Below are 23,567 nucleotides of genomic sequence, written 5' to 3'. Positions count from 1 at the left end.
TGTGCACTATTTCTTAGTCAACTTTCCTTTATTCTTTTGTTTATTCAAAAGACTGCATAAAATTAATTCTCTTTTGTCTCAATTTCATGCAGTTTGTTCTTAATTCATTTACAAGTTATTGTTCATACTAATTGACCTTTATAATCTAATCTCTTTCAATCAAGATCCAACTCAAGGAGAATATATCATAAATAGTAAGCCCTTTCCTGAGAACCTTTCATGGGATATGTAAAAACAACATACCATCTGTCCTTTATTTTTAAACATATATAGTAAAGAACACTTACAGATTTACTTCTTTTAATGTAATCTAATTATATAACAATAAATGTAAATCTTGGAACATAATGTATCCCACATCAAGAAACACTGTTTTCTTTCAAACAATTTAAAGATTACTGAAAAAGAAGAAGAAAAAGGTAAAGTAATTTACTTTATCAAGACATTTTTCAGTTACTAAATACACCCCCCCCTAAAAAAAAAGGGCAAAATCTGTATTTATGATTAGTGAGAAAACATAAGTTTACTTTCAGACAAAGCTTTATCAGCTTATCTCTTATTTGAAGAGCCAAGACTACCCTTTCCGGCCAAGAGATGTTTGGGTTTTAAATCGAAGATGTGGCGATCAGATTCTCCCCTGACAGAGTTCTTACTCCTGTGTACTGCTTTCCTTATGCGTTTCTTAATCTTGTCAGCCTCCTGTAAATGGGGAACAAGATTAGCTTGTAAAATTGAAAATGAAATGGACTAGTAATGAGACGAATCTCTTTGAAAGAACTTTTTGTCCTTAGAACTAAGATATTTTCATAGATAAAATGCATTTTTATATGACATTCACAATGAAAAAGGGCATGGTATATTACCTGTGGTGTCTTTACTCCCATCTCGTCACGTGGTGTTGAGAGAGATCTAGGTCGAGGAGTTGCTGAAGCACTGCGGAACCTCTTGGGTGCTGGTCTAGAGAGGCTGCTTGTGCGTGTGAAGTTGCAGCCCTCGGTCTCAGTCATATCTACTCCCAAATCTGTGAATGTCGCCTTCAACCTGGTCACAGACCTCTCGCGTGGCCTTGAAGCGCGTGGTACCACTGCATTTCCTTTCCTGGGTTTGTCAACAGTGTGGTTAATTCTGTTGATGACAATTTTCTCTCTGATCTTGCGAGCGAGGCTATGTACTTCCTTCATTTCATCATCTGATTCGTAATAGTCTAATTCATAGTAACCTTCCTTCTCTCGTTGATCTTCTTCTTCTTCTAGTTTTGCTAATTTCTGGAAAGTGAGAAACAATAATTTAAATAGCAACATTATTAATAATAATAAACTATCAAAATTCTATAATTGGATGAACATCAATCAAAAAACAGACTTCACAAGAAGCAATAAAGATGCCACAGTAACCAACTTCACATATAAGTATATCAATACATAACAGGAGGAGTTAATGAGGAATTCATGGCAATGATGTCCATGAGGCCTCTTGCTTCTACCTTCTCAATATCAGGGTCAATGAAGTCTGCAATGTTGTGTCCGTTCCAAAAGTGTGGAATTTTGTCGTACTTCCATTCCTCATTTGCCAGGTCCTTGTTCTTGTTGAGGTCCAAGCTGTAGTCGTCCATCAGCTCCTCCTCCAAGTGCCTCTCCAACCTCTTGGAAGGAACCATACCTTCCTCCTCCATTATCTTGATCTTCTTTACTTGTTCTGTTTCATTCATCAATTATGATTAGAACTACAAACAACAAATGCAAATTGTACTGCAATCCACTGCTAAGGACAATGGTCACGGATCAATATCAAGTAACAAAAATAAATTCTTAGGTGAATATCACAAGTTCTAAATGGAAATAAAAAAGAAGAAGAAAACAAAGTAAATAACAAAGGATATACATGACAAGTGAAAAGCATTAGTAACTTTACTGTCCCCATCTCGCATACATAGATTGATGAGGAATGTGTGTCAAACAGCAACAACTAAATACCAAGATATATGACCTGAATGAATGTGATGTAAAATAATAATATCAACTGAAAAAATAAAAATACAAATACCATTACTTTTGACAATAATAATATAAAAACTAATATTAATAATAATAAAATATGATGATAATGATAAAGAAAATAAAATAAAATAAAATAAAATAAAAGAAAAGAATAGAAAAGAAAAGAAGAGAAAAAAAGAAAAGAAAAGAAAAGAAAAAAAAGAAAAGAAAAGAAGAATGTATGAATGTGATGTAAAATAATAATATGAACTGAAAAAGTAAAAATAAAAATACCAATAATTTTGACAATAATAATAAAAAAAAAAATTGATAATAATAATAATAAAATATGATGATAATGATAAAGAAAGAAAAGAAAAGAAAAGGAATGGAAAGAAAGAAGAAGAAGAAAAAAAAAAAAAAAAAAAAAAAGAAGTAAAAGAACAATTAAAAAGGGTGCTTGAACACAAACTTTTACAAACATACCTGGAATATAGGGAGCTCTTCTCTTTCTGTCCCTCAGAGCTGGCATTGCAACATGAACACGATTTAATATAGAGTCGGCCTTCTTTGTGCGCATTTTCAAGTCAACTCGCTGAGCTAACAGACGGTCACAAGCCTATGAAAAATAACAGAAAAAATTGATAGTAGTAATGGATACTGTTACACTTTAATGCTAAAAATATTCATGAAAACATTAAACCCACTAATGACAGTACATTTATAAGCCAAAAATAATATTTTACGGGCAGCTTAAAATTTGGCGTGCAGATTTGGCGTCGCAACGGTGGGATGCCCGGCAATGTTTACTTTTCCAGGTGTCTCATATGTGGGACACCCGTCGTAAGTGGGTTAATCCACATGGAACAAGACAGTTTTATGTGATATAGTCTACTTTCAACATATTACTTCAAGCAAAAAGAATAACTCATGCCCTGAACTGTTGCCATAGAGTATACTTATTTACCTCTTTCTTCACTTCCATGACTCCATCCTGTGTCAGGGTGGACATTTCCAGAATTGGAATTTTTTCTTCTTCTAGAGCAGAGATCAGATTAAATTTCTCTGGAGACTTCTCTTTCAGCTCCCGCAGGGTAATAACATCTGTCTTGTTACAGGCCACGATCAAAGGCTGAAATATAGTACAAAATTAACTCATCAACCAAAACTGATAATCATAATACATTGTTGTCTAACACAACTTGTATGTCACGAAAAAATCTAAATATCACATACATATGGTCACTAATTTGTACAAAACAAATAACATACACACAAATATAATCACCTTATTCACAAAGAGAGGCTTAATGCTCTCAAAAATTTTAAGTTGTTGTCCTATTTCCATATCGCACATTTCTGACACATCCAAAAAGAAAATGACAGCAGCACGTATGTGTGCAAGAGCTGTAATGGCCTGTAACTCAATTGTGTTCATCTCATCAAAAGGTCGATCTAACACACCAGGAGTATCAATCACCTGAAAAATAAGTTGTGCATTTTAGATGTATATGAATATTTACTAAAGATTATTGAAAATCACTATGGAAAGTCCTAATTCCATCACATGCAACAGAGGTTTTAATGTTCTGTCAATATATCCATGTGATATCATTACATCCAATATAGTTTACTGTTCCCTTGAAACCCTAAAAGATACTTTTCTCTAATTAATAGTGTCCAAGACATTCTTCAAGTTGTAAAAGAAGAAAAATTATTTGATCCCTCAAAAATAAAAGAAACTGATACAAAACTCGAAGTACTAACCTGCCATCTTAGATATTCATAATCAGTATGACCAACATACAATGACTTTGTGGTGAAAGCATATGGCTGAACCTCAACATCAGCCCGTGTGATCAAGTTGATAAATGAAGACTTGCCTGGAAATTGGGGGATATATTCAACACAAGCAAGACAAGTACAATGGGTAGGTGGAGAAACTAAGAGTCTATTAAGGAACTCTTCCACAATAAGTAATTTCAATATGCATGCATGCACACAAGCACTTCTGGCCATAGTTAAACAACTGAACTTGAATGTAACTACATCATACTCACCAGCATTGGGGCATCCACAGAGCAGAAGTGTGCGAGTGTTGGGATCAATTGATGGTAACCTGGACAGATGCTGACGAACATCCTCAAGATACTTCAGGGGTGGTCCTTGCTTCTTCATGATGGTGACCATACGACCCAGTGCAGCTCTCTTCAACTGTTTACATCTGTACAGTGAGTCACCGTACTTGAGCAACTTGGTGTAGTCACTTGCTACTTTGTCAACAAGATGTCTGGCAACATTCAGCTGCCCCAGAGACAATTTATAATGGTCCTTGTTGTATAGGGTATTCAGTAAATCTGCATAGAATGGATGAAGATCCTGAAAAAAGATGAAGATTTTTTTTTTAATCTCTTCTATGAATCAACATTACAAAATTTAATTGCCATTCTGATTATGAATGCCATCTTAACAGCACATTTTTTTTACGCTATAAAATCATGTTTTTTAAACAAAAAGTATTAATGAAAATTTACACTCTTCCCCATTTGCTATGCAAAATGCTATATTTCATGATAACAGTGTTATTTGATATCTAAATGCAGCTCCTTTGTCTGTCAATAAAAAAATACCATCTTTAATATATGCTATCCTTATCTTTCAATATACTCACCTCAAGCTTTGGGAATTCAGTCAGGATGGCAGTCAATTTGTCATGAATGGTCTGTTGTGTATACTTGACTTTCCTCATGTAGAAACGACGAATTCTGCTGATCTTAAAACGCTTGTGAACGACAGTTGGAGTCTTGCGTTGTGTCTTAGACAACATTATATTAATGAAGTCCTGCAAAAGAATGTGAATAATAATTAATAACTTAAATAACTAGGTTTATTTCCATTGGTTATAATGGTAATCCTTGGTGTAACAGGTTATCTGTTTATTTTTGTTTCTAAATTACCCACTGTGTGCAAAGGAATTGAAAGGGTTACCATCCAATGGCAGCGAGGGATTTGAATGTGGGTCAGCAAGATTGCTAGTTGAGAACCCTGCACAGCATAGTGGGTATGGAAAGAACAATACTTGCCTTTGACGGAGGGACCGTCGTGATCTTCTTGAAGTTGTAATGTGACATGGTGGTTGATTTTTGCAGCCCACGTCTGAAATAATAATAAAAAAGTATTAACTCCTTGTATCAAGGTGTAAAAACATAGCTGAAGGCCAAGTTTTTAGCCATAGCCTGGGTATCAAGGTCATCCTCACACCTCAAGTGGCTGCAACTACATTCTTTAAAGTGAAGCTGAAACACAACCTTTCAAAAATTGGTTGAAAACACATAATTTAATTATACTTTTGTAAATCATAACATTGGGAACAGGGATGTGTGGCAAATAATTACTGTAACCACAAAATTATCACACTGCTATCTTACAAATGGCTACTGAAGTTTAACCAAGTGGTTTAGGCAGCCTGGGTGGTCTTGAGTTAATAAATGATAGTTATATGCCTTTGGGCTTTCTTAACAACAAGAAAAAAGATTCTTATAAATCCTACTATTATGTGGCATCTTCAATCCTTTATTTTCCATCTCCATACCAGCTCTATATAAATATTTGCAAACTATCTCATTCTTGGTAAGTCTGTAATGTTAATAAAGCTAGAGTCACACTAGTCTTTTCTGTCCTAGGATCCCTAGATAGCCTTGCTGAAGTCAGGTCAGCTGACCAATCAAAAGCTGTAGCTGGCCAGACTTCGACGAGACTGTCTAGGGATCTCAGGACAAAGAAGACTAGTGTGACCCTAGCTAAAGATATAATGTAAGTACTTATTACATAAACAGAACCCATCTACACCTATAATAGTAAGCAAATCCCCTGTAAACAAATCTATTTTGTGTATAGTGAGTTTTCCTACCCCAGCTTCAACTTAGTTTATTTTTCCCATTCATCTGGAACAATGTTTAATGAAACCTCATTCTTTTAGCATCTATCTGTGATTACCTTATAAATACTGGTAATTGAGCAGTACATTTAGCTGTATTTATCTTTGGATTTCTTGGCCTCTGGAATTAGCATATTGTGCTAATGAACTTATTGTCAGTTTGCCTGGTTACACAGTTTATATATTCTGGCATCATTCTTCACACATGCAACAGCTGAAGAATTAATGTCCAAACAAAATAGATATTGAGGCACCAGAAGTTGCAAGCACATGAACAGCAACACATTGTGACAATCTAAAGAGAGCCAACCTGCTTTAAAGCAACATAAAGAGGACTTAGTAACAGCACGATCAATTAAAATGTGTAAAAGAAAAAAAGAAAAAAACTGAATTATGTAAAGTAAATTAAAGTTTGTAATAATTGTAACACAGCTGAATTCTGTGGACTTTTAAAGACATCTTAAGGTCAGTGTAAATCCTGTTTGTTCACTTCACTTTATATGAACATATTTTCACTACAAAAACAAATTGAAATCTGTGAACATCAGAAAGGATTTCATTAATATCATTTTATTTCATTTATACCTTTATTTATTTATCAATTTATTACCTTTCTGGGGGTGGGAGAGGAGGCATTATAATAATTCTGAAACTGAAAAGAGGAGGCAAAATGCCATGATAATCTCAAGACCTCAGGTCTTCACCTTCATATAATGCAGTTAGATTCTATGTTAAAATCATTGGAATTCTTTAGTCAGCATATATTAGCACAGTGAAACTCACTTAGCATTTGTTTAGTTGTGAGAATTAAATTCCCAAAGATAATATTGACTTTTAACTGTAAAGGGAATAATCATTAATAAAATCTATCATCATAGCAGTTCCTAACTTATCCAACAAAACTGCACATATTACAAGATTTCTTATCTACCCTTTCACATTCAAGTGTTTCAATGAGAAAGTTTATTATCAGCCTCCTAAGCAACTTTATCAGATAGAAATCCACAAGAGCTTCTAATGATTACATATAACTGACTGCGCAAATTTCTAATGCTATATACTTATGCTTGGAAAATTACAAAATGAAAGAATATAAAAATTACTACCTAAATCTACAGCTGAGAAACTTCCTGTTAACCCACTGACACTCTCCACTATTTCAATGTTTTTTTTCTTTTTTTCCTTTCTGCAGATGGCTCCAAAAGAGACTTAATTAGTAAGCTTACCTAACCTCGGCTATTAATCTCATTACTTAAAATTTGGGTGAAAATAAGTTTTATAGCAATGCTTCATGCAGTTCTATTCCAGATTTACCTCTTAATTCACCAACAAAGGAGATATCTAACCAGAACAGGAATAATTGAAGAAAGAAATATAAACAATACTGTCTTATAAAGAACCAGAATGACATGCACTGTTACATTCATTATCCTATGCCAGTGCAGGATATTGGTTCAATCAGATATTACAATGTGTACCTGCGTGATCACTAAATGCAGTCCTATCCAGGACAAAAAAGCAGGAAGCAAAGGGTGATAACTGAAAGTATAAATGAAAATAACTTCACAATGTCAGATATTTAACTTGTCCATTTTGTCTTCACCTTAAAACTTTTGCTGTTGAATTTTGAGCTTTACTCTGCATACATCCTACTAATCGATATTCCGTCATTAGAGCTTAATTTCTTTTTTTTCAAGCATCCAAATGTAATGCCTTGGTTTCTTTGACTCTTGATTATTCACATACATATAAAATATACAAGCATGCACAGCCATATACCTGGTGGAGAAACACAGTGATTGGGAGGGTGTGGGAAGGATTTTCGGACATTGTGCATTATGAGGTAGTGCCTGAGTTGGGTAATAAAACCTATATAAAATGATAAAATTTTATAAACAAAGATTATTTTCTTGTATGGCAATATTTGTGCAAATGCTTCCTAAAGGTGCTATATGTAAAAGATCATAGGTGAGACCAAATTTTAGCCAAGTTGCCCATCTTGTTTAGATCTCATGGGTAAACACTGCACTGTCCCCCATAACTAATTATTGTGATATGCCAAGTAGTTAATGTTACTACATACTTGTCAAAATGATATTTTGTGAATCATCAGTGTCTGCTGTTCCACATCTATGTTTTTAACATCTTTTATTAATGTTGTTATACCTCCTTTATGTGTTTAAAGATTCATTTCCAAAGTTCTTCACAATAATCTTCAGCGCAAAAGTGTTTTCAGGTGCTGGGTTTGACAGCTCGATGCCAGCTATTAAATGACATAAGGCAAGTGAGAAGTTTTTTTTCAGTATGCAATGATTCTGGGTTATTCCTAAGATTATACAGTGCCAACAAAGAAGAAATGGAAATTCTGTACGTTATGGCTGCACTAAGTTAGGGCAAATTGAAAATGATATTCTTGTAGGGGACAAAAAGTACTAGTGGATGGTACAAGAAATATTCTGCAAACATGAATGGTAATGCCACAAATAAAGGAAAAAGCGTTGCTCACAGCCTAAGTCCACTCGCTCAGCGTGAAAGAACAAGTTGCTGCGCAGCCCGCACACTGTCTTCTGCCCTACTGTGCACCTACATCACCACTGTCTCATGACTAATCAGGAGGTGGCAGTTTAGCAGAGATTTTTAATTGCTCAATAAAGTTCAAGTATTATATTTCATATACTATATCATAAAAATGCACACGAGTTTTGACTAATGTTTCATATATATTCATGTCTCAGCCCTTTTTTACATTAAAATGTGTATTTTGAACCTCAATTTTGGCTAAGTCATTAATATCCTTAATTGTCAAACTACTCAAATGCATTTGATACTTAACACACGCATATATCTGGCTACACAGGTGACCTGCCTCATTCTTCTCAGTGTGAAAAAAGAAGTGCAATTTTCTGAACTGTTTCAGCTCTATCTTGCCGTGCAAGATGGTTGCAGATATAAAGGTATTTGGTTTAATATTTTACCATGTGAATGCAGCTCTATCTTGCCATGCATACCAAGGTGGAGAGAATGTGTCCCGGGGGGTGTTAACCCTCCCCTCGGGCAGTGCCCAAAGGGCATGCCTAGTCACGGCCATTTGTATTGATATATCAGGTTGGTTTGTTGGTCAACTGGAACGTGTGAATTCCCGTAGAGTTTTGATGAAAAGTGGGTTGGGTTCCCGTAGTTTTTTATTTATGGTGCGTCAGTCCATAGAATTTCATAGATGGCGGTTATATCCATAGAGTTTCATTGGACGATTTTGAGCATTTTTTGTGATAGTTTTACGTTTTTTTTAAAATCTTTATTCTTATTTATGCCTGTTTTACCCCATAATTTCCTGGTACCTTTCATGCCCTCCCCTGCTATCAGGGCCAAGAATGTGGGGTTGGTGGGGCTTCCGCGCAATAAAACCTACACATTTGCATAATAGACTGTATGTGAAATCCAACGATACCGAAAATGCCGCGATCCATTTGGTGGACGTATTCTAGAAAATTACCAAGCCATCTTTGTGTGAACAAAACTGACTCTTCTATAATATACTATACAGTGCATGTAGGTTGGTTAGTAAGCACTATCCTTTTATTACAGGAATACATTCTTACTAATAACTGCAGTTGATGGGTGAAGATTACCCCGACAGAATGCTTATTAGTAATTACGGAATCTATACAAAGTGACTGGGAGGTGACTGAGATATCACTGTTACCGATTTTAAGTTAAAAACAGGAAAATTAAGGTATATGAACCTAACATGTGTTATTGTTCATACGCGAAAACGTGGATCGTAAACACGGGTTTTAATAATCATCTTATCTTATTCTGCCACATGTACCGGCTTGATATTATCTTTAAGTTACTCTTTTTAACATTGCTACCACATTTAATAACCTTAGAAACTAAAACAACTCTAACGTGTATGTACTTACCACGAAAAAAATAACACGATCCCTATTTTGGTTCTTCCCCTACACCTCCCTCGTGTTGGCTGCGCATTCGAAACTAATTTGTCGTATGAGTTATTTCTCATTCATTTCTTCTTGGTACTTTGTATCATATAATTTATCAAGTGATATCAATAATTTCCTTTGTTTTTAATTCTTTGTTTTGGTTGAATAATAAAAGATGTATAAAAATTAAACGAATGTTTCGGCAACAATGAACTCCCATGATTATTTTATCGAGATACGCATATGGTTGTAACGACTATGTCACCCAATCAAGATATAAAATTATGTACCACATAAAGTTAGATACTCGATAAATATATGTCGTTATTAAAAGCAAGGTTGAATCTTAATCATACCATTGTTTCCCTGATGAAATGTAAATTCACGGATTGGGGGAAAAGGTGAAAGGCGACGAATTTCTGGCTCTAAAAACCATTCCATCGCTTATGACCTGAGATACTCAAAACTACCGTATTGGACGACTGCAGGTATCGGGAGATATGATAAAGAATAGTCGCCAATTGATAAACAGTCGATAATGCTAATTTTTAAATGCCCCCTCCGCTCTGTGAAGGGGAAATGGCACGGACTACGCGGGGAAATTCCCTTAAAAAGTCCCTAAAATTATTCGAGAACTCCCCTAGCATGAGCGGCTGTCAGGGGAGTCTCGCGAGAAGTCCCTGGCAGACGCGCAGACGACACAGCTGAGCCATGACTCTCCTCACTCGCATTCTCCCCCTCACGCGAACCCCTTTCTTCATCGCCAGAGCCATGTCCTCCTCGGGATACCTAATCAACGAGCCCAAGTACGCCTTCTTGAAGGACCTGGGACTCGAGGAGAGCAACAAGGGAGTCTTCAATGGGAAATGGTTTGCCAATGGAGAGGTAAGAAGCATTTAAATTAATGAAATGTGGATTGAGTCTTGCGTCGGTTTGTCGGGGCCCTGCACTGCTTGACGCAATTGGGGAGGGGGGGGGGGAGGCCGGTTGATGGTAAACTTTACTATGTTATTATAGTACGTCTATTTGTCGTAGTTTGTACCTAACAACCCTGTATTTGTGGATATGATAAGTTAAAGATTGTACTTCCAAAGTTACCATAGGAATATTGATATTGATAATGTAGCAACAACAGAAGAAAAACTAATGAACAGAGGTTGAAGTTTTAGGCTTATCGTGATACAGTGAAGTTAATTGTGTGAATTGGCATTGTCGAGTTAAAAACCTGCACAGTGTCAAGGTTTTAGGTTTAAAAATAGCTCGCTGTGACGCTGGCAATGCCGCCACGAGGGACATAAAAAACAGCAGTATAATGACATGTCACAGAAACCCTCTTTACAGACGTAGAAACAAACACAAAGCAAAACCCACACACAAGCAAAAGGGACAACAGAATAACAAACACATACAAACAAATAAAAGAGTTATACAACCGGCGGCATTAACCCTCTCTCCGGCGTGGTTGGAAGGGGGTTGGGCACCGCCACGGCTTGGCAACAGGTCAGCTCCGCCACGATTGGTGTGGTGGTTAGCGAACTCTCCCAGGATTGGCTCGCTCCGGGGGTGTAGTCGTGGTCCTCGCCTTTGGAAAATTTTAATAGGCCAAATTAACGGCGTTTCAATTTAATTAAATCTATTCTCGATTTTATGGGGGTCAAGTTCGTGAATATGTAGGCCTAACTCAAGAGCCAAGGTAGATTATTCGTAGGATTTTTAAAAACTTGGTTAAGGTCCCTCATGTGGCACTTGTCTGGCGTCTGGAGAGCAAAGGAACAAACCGCCGCTATGGAGTGCCAAGCTGGTAGGATGGGGTAGGGTAGGGACTGGTCAAGGACACCCGCCTAAGGCAAGACTAGTTATAAAGCCTAAAATTCTCTCGCATAACTCTGCCATAGTCGTGACAAGGAAGAGTTCAGTTTTACATGGGATAGGACAGTTAAGAATGTAAATGTATTGTGAAGAATAAATCAATGTATTGTGAAGAATAAATTGTTATAATGTAATGATGTAATATTAGAGTATCCTGCATTCCTCGTTTTCTCTTTCCCACGACATCTGTCCTCTTTTCCCTCTCCCATGCGTCTTTTTACCCCCTCTCCCCTTCTTTCTTTCTCATTCCCTTTCTCTCTCTTTCTGCCTCCCTCCTTCCCTCTCTCTCTCCCTCCCTCATTCCCTCTCTCTCCCTTCCTCCCTCCCTCCTTCCCTCTCTCTCTCTTCCTCCCTCTCTCTTCCTCCCTCCCCCCTTCCCTCTCTCTCTCTTCCTCCCTCCCCCCTTCCCTCTCTCTCTCTTCCTCCCTCCCCCCTTCCCTCTCTCTCTCTTCCTCCTTCCCTCCTTCCTTCTATCTCTCTTCCTCCCTCCCTCCTTCCCTCTCTCTCTTCCTCCCTCCCTCCTTCCCTCTCTCTCTCTTCCTCCCTCCCTCCTTCTCTCGCACTCTTCCTCCTTCCCTCCTTTCCCTCTTTCTCTCTTCCTCCCTTCCCTCCTTCCCCCCTTTCTCTCTTCCTTCCTCCCTCCTTCCGCGTTTCTCTCTTCCTTCCTCCCTCCTTCCGCGTTTCTCTCTTCCTTCCTCCCTCCTTCCGCGTTTCTCTCTTCCTCCCTCTCTCCTTCCCTCTCTCTCTCTTCCTCCCTCCCTCCTTCCCTCGTCTCTCTCTGTCTCCCCTCTCTCCCTCGTCTCTCTCTGTCTCCCCTCTCTCCCTCGTCTCTCTCTGTCTCCCCTCTCTCCCTCGTCTCTCTCTGTCTCCCCTCTCTCCCTCGTCTCTCTCTGTCTCCCCTCTCTCCCTCGTCTCTCTCTGTCTCCCCCCCCTCTCTCTCGTCTCTCTCTGTCTCCCCCCTCTCCCTCGTCTCTCTCTGTCTCCCCTCTCTCCCTCGTCTCTCTCTGTCTCCCCTCTCTCCCTCGTCTCTCTCTGTCTCCCCTCTCTCCCTCGTCTCTCTCTGTCTCCCCTCTCTCCCTCGTCTCTCTCTGTCTCCCCTCTCTCCCTCGTCTCTCTCTGTCTCCCCTCTCTCCCTCGTCTCTCTCTGTCTCCCCTCTCTCCCTCGTCTCTCTCTGTCTCCCCTCTCTCCCTCGTCTCTCTCTGTCTCCCCTCTCTCCCTCGTCTCTCTCTGTCTCCCCTCTCTCCCTCGTCTCTCTCTGTCTCCCCTCTCTCCCTCGTCTCTCTCTGTCTCCCCTCTCTCCCTCGTCTCTCTCTGTCTCCCCTCTCTCCCTCGTCTCTCTCTGTCTCCCCTCTCTCCCTCGTCTCTCTCTGTCTCCCCTCTCTCCCTCGTCTCTCTCTGTCTCCCCTCTCTCCCTCGTCTCTCTCTGTCTCCCCTCTCTCCCTCGTCTCTCTCTGTCTCCCCTCTCTCCCTCGTCTCTCTCTGTCTCCCCTCTCTCCCTCGTCTCTCTCTGTCTCCCCTCTCTCCCTCGTCTCTCTCTGTCTCCCCTCTCTCCCTCGTCTCTCTCTGTCTCCCCTCTCTCCCTCGTCTCTCTCTGTCTCCCCTCTCTCCCTCGTCTCTCTCTGTCTCTCCTCTCTCCCTCGTCTCTCTCTGTCTCCCCTCTCTCCCTCGTCTCTCTCTGTCTCCCCTCTCTCCCTCGTCTCTCTCTGTCTCCCCTCTCTCCCTCGTCTCTCTCTGTCTCCCCCCCCCTCTCTCTCGTCTCTCTCTGTCTCCCCCCCCCCTCTCTCTCGTCTCTCTCTGTCTCCCCCCCCCCTCTCTCTCGTCTCTCTCTGTCTCCCCCCCCTCTCTCTCGTCTCTCTCTGTCTCCCCCCCCTCTCTCTCGTTTCTCTCTGTCTCCCCCCCCCTCTCTCTCGTCTCTCTCTGTCTCCCCCCCCCTCTCTCTCGTCTCTCTCTGTCTCCCCCCCCCTCTCTCTCGTCTCTCTCTGTCTCCCCCCCCTCTCTCTCGTCTCTCTCTGTCTCCTCCCCCTCTCTCTCGTCTCTCTCTGTCTCCCCCCCCTCTCTCTCGTCTCTCTCTGTCTCCCCCCCCTCTCTCTCGTCTCTCTCTGTCTCCCCCCCCTCTCTCTCGTCTCTCTCTGTCTCCCCCCCTCTCTCTCGTCTCTCTCTGTCTCCCCCCCCTCTCTCTCGTCTCTCTCTGTCTCCCCCCCCTCTCTCTCGTCTCTCTCTGTCTCCCCCCCCTCTCTCTCGTCTCTCTCTGTCTCCCCCCCCTCTCTCTCGTCTCTCTCTGTCTCCCCCCCCTCTCTCTCGTCTCTCTCTGTCTCCCCCCCCTCTCTCTCGTCTCTCTCTGTCTCCCCCCCCCTCTCTCTCGTCTCTCTCTGTCTCCCCCCCCCTCTCTCTCGTCTCTCTGTCTCCCCCCCCCTCTCTATCTCCCCTCTTTCCCTCGTCTCTCTCTATCTCCCCCCTCTCTCTCTCCCCTCTTTCCCTCGTCTCTCTCTGTCTCCCCCCTCTCTCTCCCCTCTTTCCCTCGTCTCTCTCTCTCCTCTGCTTATGTGGTGCGGGATTAGTGATCAGGGTAGTTTAAATAGGTTCGTTCACCCGTATTGTGGCAGTAGGGTCGTTACTGGGCAGGGGAGAGGGGTACCCACAATGGGGCCTGACTAGAGGGTTGATCTGCCTGAAGGTTGTTGGTCAGGTTTCTAGGGGAAAGCTTGTGTCGAGTAAGGGGAAAATTCCTTTGGGGAAATTCGAATGCTTAGGATCTTCCCTTTTTTTTATTTTAGTACTTGTTCTTCTTTCTACTTGTTCTTGTTCCTTTTGTTCATGTGTTTGTTCTTCCTCTTCCTATCCTCACAATTCTAGTCCTTGTTTTTCTTTCACCTCCTGTTTTTGTTCTTTTTGTTCATGTTTTATTTCTTCCTCTTCTTCCTCCCCTTACACGTTCTCCTCTTCGAGGGTTGTCCAGAATAGGACCGAAATAAATGATCCCCGCGGACTCCTTATTTCGTTGGTAGTCAAAAGCCAACAATTTTCCACCACGTATATTCTGGGAAGAGAAATGTGGGCTTGTTTGTTAATTGACCAAAGGAGTCTAAAAAGCTTCGTCCTGTTTTGTCAGATTACGATAATAGGTATTAGGCCTCTTCCGCGGCGATCGCCTGATTGATAAAAGTAAATCGAAAAGTAGTTTTTTTTTTATTTTATTATTATTTTTTAAATTTTATTTTATTATATACATATATTTTTAGGTGTTCTTGCTGCTTCTGTATCAACAAGCTGTCTTACTTTGAGCAATGATCGAGCTCTCCCTCAATCTCTCACTTCTTTAAGATATCGATGTTGATTATATTTATTATGTTAGACTATGATTGATTTCATAACGCGCACATACGCGCGCGCCCACGCCCGCTCGCCCTTCCACCCACTCACTCACTCACTCACCCACTCACTCACTCACTCACTCACTCACTCACTCACTCACTCACTCACCCACTCACCCACTCATTCACTCACTCACTCACTCACTCACTCACTCACTCACTCACTCACTCACTCACTCACTCACTCACTCACTCACTCACTCACCCACCCACCCACCCACCCACTAACTCACCCACCCACTAACTCACCCACTCACTCGCTCACCCACTCACTCGCTCACCCACTCACTCGCTCACCCACTCACTCGCTCACCCACCCACTCACCCACTCACTCACTCACCCACTCACTCACTCACTCACCCACTCTCTCACCCACTCACTCACCCACTCACTCACCCACTCACTCACTCACTCACTCACTCACCCACTCACTCACCCACTCACTCACCCACTCACTCACCCATTCACTCACCCATTCACTCACTCACTCACCCACTCACTCACTCACTCACTCACCCACTCACTCACCCACTCACTCACCCACTCACCCACCCACTCACCCACTCACTCACCCACTCACTCACTCACTCACTCACTCACCCACTCACGCACCCACTCACCCACTCACCCACCCACTCGCCCACTCACTCACTCACTCACTCACTCACTCACTCACTCACTCACTCACTCACTCACTCACTCACTCTCTCACTCGGGTACGTATGTGTATTTATTTATGAATGAGTGCCAGTGTGTGTAAGTGTGCACATGAACTAGCATATATATACGTTCATATACCCGTGCATACACGAGTGCTTACTCATTAATGGAGGAGCGCCCGGCAGAATCGACCTTCAATGAAGCGACATCCAGTATGGCGGAATCGATCTTCGTTGGAAGAGCAGCGGGCAGAGATCATAAGGGAGCTGCTTTTGTGAAACACGACGAAGTTGATATAAACCACGAGAATCAATGCCAAATATCAGGATTGATGTCGATTATCATAATTACCTTAGGCCGTCGGCAGCAGTGTAGACCTTGACAAAATTGATATGAACTTTTAGACTTTATGATGAGCGCAGAGTTATTCTGTAACATCGTGCAGGGGGCAACGGGGACGCTTTGACTCCGTTTTATTATTGCTGGTCTGCTAGACACGTGTCAGCAGACAAGAAGTGGGGGAGGAATGTAAGAAAAACATGCATGGACTCGTAATGTATTGTAAAATTAAGAAGTGCCTAATTGACTTTGACGAAAGCATTTTTTGGACTTACGTATCACTAATCGAACTTGGCTTGGGGCATGCCAAATTTTAAATGAAATTATGCCAATGGAAACGAAAACAAGGATAAGGAACCATTTCATTGGCAGAACAAGGATTCAGGGAGTGCATTTGACAGATTAGATTGATTTTGACGGGAGACCTTGCAAGTGATTGGAATGACATGGTTTATTCTAAAGCCGGGGACAGGCAGTTTCAGAGCTAAAATGAGGATTTAATTATATATTTAAGTTCAGAGAAATGTGCTAGCCGAATTTTCCAAAGCTTAAATTCATATCTAAACTCAAAGAAGAATTTTCCTGTGGCGAACGGAACCAATTGAACGTTTTGAATCAACAGACCCTTCAATCAACAGATCTGCGAAAGCGAAAATGTTTACAATGTAGTGTTCTGTCAGCTCATTATAACATGTGTGTTAGTATAAAGTGCATTGTGAGCGATGGTTGTATGTGTGGACGCACGTCTGTTTCCATGTTTGGGATGTGTATGCACACGAATATGAACAAAAATACAACTGTAAAGTGTGTATGAAGATGAAATTGCAATCCCAATAAAATACTATAGTAACAAAAACGGGTTTTAACTTTGGTTCGGAAACTAGGTTGACTAGTTGTGGCGGCTTCATTTCACATATACATCTGTACTGTGCGTGTGCGTGTGCGTGTGCGTGTGCGTGTGCGTGTGCGTACGTGCGCGTGTGCGTGCGTGTGTGTGTGTGTGTGTGTGCGTACGTGCGCGCGTGTGTGTGTGTACCCGCGCGTGTGCATTTATGTGTATGTAGGTGCATTTATGTATATGTAGGTGCATTTGTATATGTATGTGTATGTGTATGTATATGTGTGTGTATGTAAGTGCATTTATGTATATGTAGGTGCATGTATATGTGTATGTATGTATATGTGTATGTATATGTGTATGTTTGTGTATGTGTATATTTGTGTATGTGTGTTTGTGTATGTGTATGTTTGTGTATGTGTATGTTTGTGTATGTGTATGTTTGTGTATGTGTGTGTTTGTGTATGTGTGTGTTTGTGTATGTGTGTGTTTGTGTATGTGTGTGTTTGTGTATGTGTGTGTTTGTGTATGTGTGTGTTTGTGTATGTGTGTGTTTGTGTATGTGTGTGTATGTATTGTGTGTTTGTGTATGTATGTGTATGTGTATGTGTATGTTTGTTTGTGTATGTGTATGTTTGTTTGTGTATGTGTATGTTTGTTTGTGTATGTGTATGTTTGTTTGTGTATGTGTATGTTTGTTTGTGTATGTGTATATATGTGTATGTATGTGTATATATGTGTGTGTATGTGTATGTATGTGTATATATGTGTATATATGTGTGTGTGTGTGTATATATGTGTATATATGTGTATATATGTGTGTGTGTGTATATATGTGTATATATGTGTATATATGTGTGTGTGTGTGTATATATGTGTATATATGTGTATATATGTGTGTGTGTGTGTATATATGTGTATATATGTGTATATATGTGTGTGTGTGTGTATATATGTGTGTGTATGTGTATATATGTGTGTGTATGTGTATATATGTGTGTGTATGTGTATATATGTGTGTGTATGTGTATATATGTGTGTGTATGTGTATATATGTGTGTGTATGTGTATATATGTGTGTGTTTATGTATGTGTACATATATGTGTGTGTTTATGTATGTGTACGTACATGTATGCATACATGTATATGTATATATGTAAGATTTTTCTTTTTTTTACAGTCATTGTATTTGTATCTCTTCTTGTAGAAGAATCTCCACTATTTTCATTGCTTGCTGGCGTTTAACTCTCCCACTTACACATATCCAACTTTTATTACTCTCCACCAAGATATCTTTTGTAAATCGAAAATCACAATTTTTGTTCATCTTTCATTCAGAAGATGTCATTACCCCTGTATCTCTTTCTCAGGTGGTGACCTCCATGTGCCCTGCCAACAATCGTCCAATTGCTCAAGTCCAGCAAGGCACAGTGGAAGATTTGGATGCTTGTGTCAAGGCAGGAAAGGAGGCTTGGCAGGTAGGGATTAGTGAAATTTTTATTTGTTTGAGGAATAACATCTTTTAGACTTAATTTCTATCTAGATATTGATATTTGAAGTCTAAGGAAGCAAGAGTTTGGTTGCATACTTTGTTTAGTTTGTAGCAGTAATATGAAAACCTTTCAGGTGTGGGCAGATATGCCAGCTCCTGCCAGGGGAGAGATTGTGCGTCAGATTGGCGTCGCCCTCAGGGAAAACCTGGAGCCCCTTGGAAAGCTTGTGGCCTTAGAGATGGGTATGTATTCTTAGTTCTCATTTTAATAGATGGCTGCATTTTCTTTTTCTGGAAATTATTATTAAATCTTGTAGTGCAGAGTAATATTATATAGTAAAACTCTGGAAAATATGATTCATAGTGCTTCTCATAGTAGTGCTGCTATGTGACCGTGAATACCATGTAAGATATGCTTACATATGTGATATTCCTCCTCACTTGCCTTATTAAGCAATGTAGAACAAATGTTTAACTATTCAAGGCATTGTATATTTTTCAGTATATGAAGAGAAATATTCACCTTTAAATTCTGTAAATCTTAACTCCTATTACCGTTTTAGTACTTTTATTACAAGTAACTTGGAAACAGGAGTATTAAGTACATTGTTTAATCTATCAGGACTTCTTTTTTATCAGTGCATTAAATGTAATTCCAGGAAAGATCAAACCAGAGGGCATTGGTGAGGTGCAAGAGTATGTGGACATCTGTGACTTTGCTGTTGGCTTGTCTCGCATGGTCGGTGGCTCTGTGCTTCCCTCAGAGCGCCCAGGCCATGCCCTCTTGGAGAACTGGAATCCTCTGGGCATTGTTGGTGTGATTACTGCATTCAACTTCCCCGTTGCTGTATATGGATGGAACAGTGCTATTGCAATGGTATGGGTTTAGATAATTGGTTAATGTTATGGTTCCTTTTATATATATTTGTAAAGATTTATGAGGTCTGTTTCTATTTAAGTGGAATAATAAAAAGATGCTATCACTAACTAAAATGAAAGTAATTGTATAGGAGAGGCACTTTTTGCTGTTAGTATTGTTGGACATCAGTAACATCTTGAGTTATCATTTCATTTTTTTTTGTATACAGATGGATTTTAGGTTTAAGATTATTTGAGAGACACAGCTGATATTTAGAATGATGTTAAATAGAATAGTGATATTTGTTTTACCTAGTTTTTGAAAAATAAATAAGATTCTACACCAGAAAAGGGTAATAAATATGTATATGCTTTAGAAATATACAGGTATTAAGTTTCTTTAACTCTAATAGTAAAATGGCATTGCCTAAATACAAAGATTCTTGCATCGACTGTTAAATCAATATTCATATTTTCAGGTATGTGGCAACACTCTTTTATGGAAGGGTGCCCCAACCACTCCACTAGTGTCAGTAGCAACAACCAAGATTGTAGCATCGGTCTTGGAGAAAAATAACCTTCCTGGAGCCGTGTCTGCACTGTGCTGTGGTGGTGCTGATGTTGGCACTGCTATTGCCAAGGATGAGAGGATTCCATTGGTCTCTTTCACGGGTTCTACAAATGTTGGAAAACAGGTATAGAAAGGGGATTTATTGCTGTTTGTGGTACAGATTTTGGTATTGCAGAGTTGCTGTTGAAAAAAAGATGTTATCCTGCATTAATTGGTCATGCAATAGAGAAAGATATTTAACACAATTAAATATAAATTTTACTGTTATATGCCTTTACTATTTTTCATTAATATTTAAAAGAATGTGTTATTTAAAGTTGTGATAATGAACCATTTGTTATTTAAGAAAACAGAATTATTTTTCTTGGATGAAAAATGTGCTAATGAACATTTTAATACATTTACCTAGGTTTCCCTTATGGTACAAGAGAGATTTGGCCGCCATCTGCTTGAACTTGGTGGCAATAATGCCATTATTGTGGATGAGGATGCCGATATTGAGATGGTTGTCAGGGCAGCTTTGTTTGCATGTGTAGGCACTGCCGGCCAAAGATGTACTACAACCCGAAGATTAATTCTGCACGAGAAGGTTTGTATTTATAGAACTTAATTAACACTAAATAGAGAACCCCAAATTTGAAGAAAAATTCTGTTCATGATATTGGCAAATCAAATAAGTTTGCATTTGAATCCTCAGATGTACAAATATTTACCATTATTTGATTACATAATTTGGATATGATTAAATGCTTTCATTTCCACATTTATTTTGATTATGATATCTTTTATCATATATCTAGTTTAGTTAATGGAGTATTTCATCATGTAAAATAGGGCTTGGGTACCTGTGTAACTGCATATATATGAAAGTACAAGTAAGATGTTAATAAAATGGGGATTGTTTATTACTGTTATTCTAGGTACAATACAAGTTGTTTGTGTTGTATAATAGTTACTGTTTTTTATGAAATGTGACTTGTTCTAATCAACTGTCCAAAATAATTCAAGCATGAACGACTTTTTTTTATAGGTCCACGATGAGATTGTTGAGCGTCTTGTAAAGGCATACAAAAGCTTCATGCCACGTTTGGGCGACCCCTTGGATGATGGTGTTCTGTATGGACCCATGCACTCACAACAGGGAATTGATGGTTATCTTGCTACTATCAAGGAAGCTGTTTCTCTTGGAGGCAAGTGTTCTTTATACTACTATTAAAACTAAAGCAACAGAAATAACCAAAGAAACAATGATAAATAATGAATTATGAAGTTGATCCCTAGCAGCATTAGTTTCTTTTTATATTATACTTGATTTTGGCATTGTGGAGATTTTGGAAAGTTATATTGCAAGTTTGCTGATATTTCTATAGGGTTTGCTAAAAAACTGTAATAGCCACTTATGACTTCTATTTACATATTGCATTCTCAATTATAATGTATACCTTCAACATGTTTATTTGCACATGAGCATGAGACTCCTAACTTTCGAGCTAATACTTGCTCTCAATTAGGATCATCAATACATGATTTCTGAATCTTTTCACACTATGATCTTGTTTTTTTGTTCTTGAATGCATGTAACAGCTTTGTCATCTTCTCAACAGGAAAGGTCGAATTTGGTGGTAATGTGATTGACCGTGAAGGCTTCTTTGTGGAGCCAACCATTGTTACTGGACTCCCACATGACTCCCCAGTTGTCCACCGTGAGACCTTTGCCCCAATTGTCTATGCTCTTAAGTGCCCGTCATTAGATACAGGAATTCAGTGGAACAATGAGGTTAATCAAGGCCTCTCGTCTTCTCTCTTCACACAGAACCTTGGCAATGTCTTCAAGGTAGGTTTTCTTATGAATTATTGTGATTCTAATTTAGTAATAAATTTATTGAAATTATATAAAAGATGAATATTAGAGGATTCTTGATAAAAAAATAAAAGGCTCCAGGATAATTACTGGAATATAAATCTTGAATGTTCTTTTTACAGTGGCTTGGACCAAAGGGCTCAGACTGCGGTATCATTAATGTCAACATTCCCACCAATGGAGCCGAAATTGGTGGAGCCTTTGGTGGCGAGAAGCACACTGGTGGTGGCAGGGAGTCTGGTTCTGATGCATGGAAGCAGTACATGCGCCGATCAACGTGCACCATTAATTACACCAAGGAATTACCCCTTGCTCAGGGCATCAAGTTTGAGTAATGCAAAAGAATATAGACCTTCCCTTTTGTTGCTAAATAGTACAATATGTGGTCAAAGCAGCAGCTGTTGAATATTTTCTTTTAGTCAGAAATACAAAAACAACAGTTGCATTGGCTGTCAACACAAAAGCGGGGCTAATATTAGCTCGGTTATGATGATGCAAGATACACATACAGGTAATTAGATGAAATTTTTTGTGATATACAGAACAAGTGCAATTAAAGTGCTGTAACCGGTGATTAAAGCTTTCTGCAAATGCTCAAAAGTCTTATGTGACAGATATAGCATCCCCAAATATTTTATATAGATACATGCATAAAGATATTTTATACCAGTGCCATTTGAAATTTTTGTCTTTTCAGTACCTTTAATAAAAAAGACAAAAAACTATTTTTCTATATCCTTGAAGTAAAAAAAAAAAAAGAAAAAAAAAGTGATATAAACATATCAAAGCAATGATCCCAGACACTGGAAATTAAAGCAATTATATAATACTGAAATAAAGAGAATAGATCATTGTCTTGTAACCAAAAATGTTCTGAATGAGTTGCTGAATATTTTTTTCTCACTTATATCTGGTAAGCAGGTAAACTAGATTGTTATTATACTCTTTTTCTTGTAAATAAAACTATCTGTAAAAGTACACAGATCAATATTTTTGACAGCAAATCAGTTATGTAATTCCTAAGTGGAATGTGACCAGTACACATCCAATTCATGCTCAAAATACCAACTAGGAATACACCTTATGCCCACATTGTGACGAGAGTATTTCAGGTGTTCCCAGGCAGGATTTTAAAATTTAATCTAGCTTATTCCATTTGTGACAATGGTTATTTTGTTTGGTGCAACAAGCTGTCTGTTTTATTTTGCTTCTAAATTACCCCCTGTGTCCAAGGAATGGCCAGGGTTACCATCCACTGGTGGTGAAGGATTTGAATGCAGGTCAACAAGTTTTCTAGATGAGAAAGCTGTTGCTGCATCACACAGCAGCGCTGTGAAAGTTTGAGTTGCTTCTTATGTTTTTCCAAACTTCTACCAGGTTAAATGCCTGTCAACAGGCATTCTACTAAATGGTTGATCAAGACCATTAGTGATCTTGGGTGAATTTAAGACAATGCATAAATTGTAGATATGAGGGCCATCCCCCCACCCAGTCCCTTGTTCAATATTGTGTTAGGGAGGGGTGTTTTGGGGATGGAGACTGAGGCCCAATGTGGGGGATCACCCCTGCCTTGGACCTTAAGCCTGTGCCTCAACTAATTCTGCACAATGTTTTTTCTCCCCCTTTTAATTTCCTTTTCTCCTTCATCCCCTTCTGACCACCTCCTAAAGTGTTGAGAACAGTGATGAGAGGGTGAAAGGCTGGCTTTATCTGTCCTAAACGGCCTTTGTACTCTGCCTTTCCCTCACCATATTAACCTACAGCGCTCTATAACCTTTGATTTCTAACACATTTTGTTGTTAACTCATTTTTACCCTTTTTGCCACAATATTTTACCATAGTGTAGTA

At 39.4% G+C, this 23,567-nt stretch overlaps 2 protein-coding genes across 2 annotated transcripts; one reads left to right on the top strand and one right to left on the bottom strand.

Annotated features, from left to right (window-relative positions):
• Positions 1-240: 240 nt before the first annotated feature.
• On the bottom strand, positions 241-9,942 carry Non1 (nucleolar GTP-binding protein 1). The gene is made up of 11 exons (XM_027356974.2): positions 9,837-9,942; positions 5,060-5,132; positions 4,648-4,818; positions 4,037-4,355; positions 3,744-3,859; positions 3,265-3,456; positions 2,944-3,108; positions 2,463-2,595; positions 1,484-1,695; positions 864-1,265; positions 241-699 (listed from the first exon to the last, which is right to left on the bottom strand). Exons 2-11 carry the CDS (start codon positions 5,105-5,107, stop codon positions 550-552), a joined length of 1,908 nt encoding a protein of 635 aa, XP_027212775.1. The 5' UTR covers positions 5,108-5,132; positions 9,837-9,942; the 3' UTR covers positions 241-549.
• A 578-nt stretch (positions 9,943-10,520) lies between these two features.
• Aldh7A1 (aldehyde dehydrogenase 7 family member A1) lies at positions 10,521-22,487 on the top strand. Its single transcript, XM_027356979.2, has 9 exons — positions 10,521-10,742; positions 18,308-18,415; positions 18,564-18,672; positions 19,089-19,306; positions 19,767-19,982; positions 20,268-20,447; positions 20,889-21,048; positions 21,463-21,692; positions 21,842-22,487. The coding sequence occupies exons 1-9, from the start codon at positions 10,569-10,571 to the stop codon at positions 22,052-22,054; spliced, it is 1,608 nt and encodes a 535-aa protein (XP_027212780.1). The 5' UTR covers positions 10,521-10,568; the 3' UTR covers positions 22,055-22,487.
• The last annotated feature ends 1,080 nt before the right edge of the window (positions 22,488-23,567 follow it).

The sequence above is a fragment of the Penaeus vannamei genome, chromosome 20, assembly GCF_042767895.1.
Source record: "Penaeus vannamei isolate JL-2024 chromosome 20, ASM4276789v1, whole genome shotgun sequence".
In the NCBI taxonomy this organism is placed as follows: Eukaryota; Metazoa; Arthropoda; class Malacostraca; order Decapoda; family Penaeidae; genus Penaeus; species Penaeus vannamei.
Note: the sequence above shows the minus strand (reverse complement) of the source record. Positions and strands in the feature narration are given on the sequence as shown.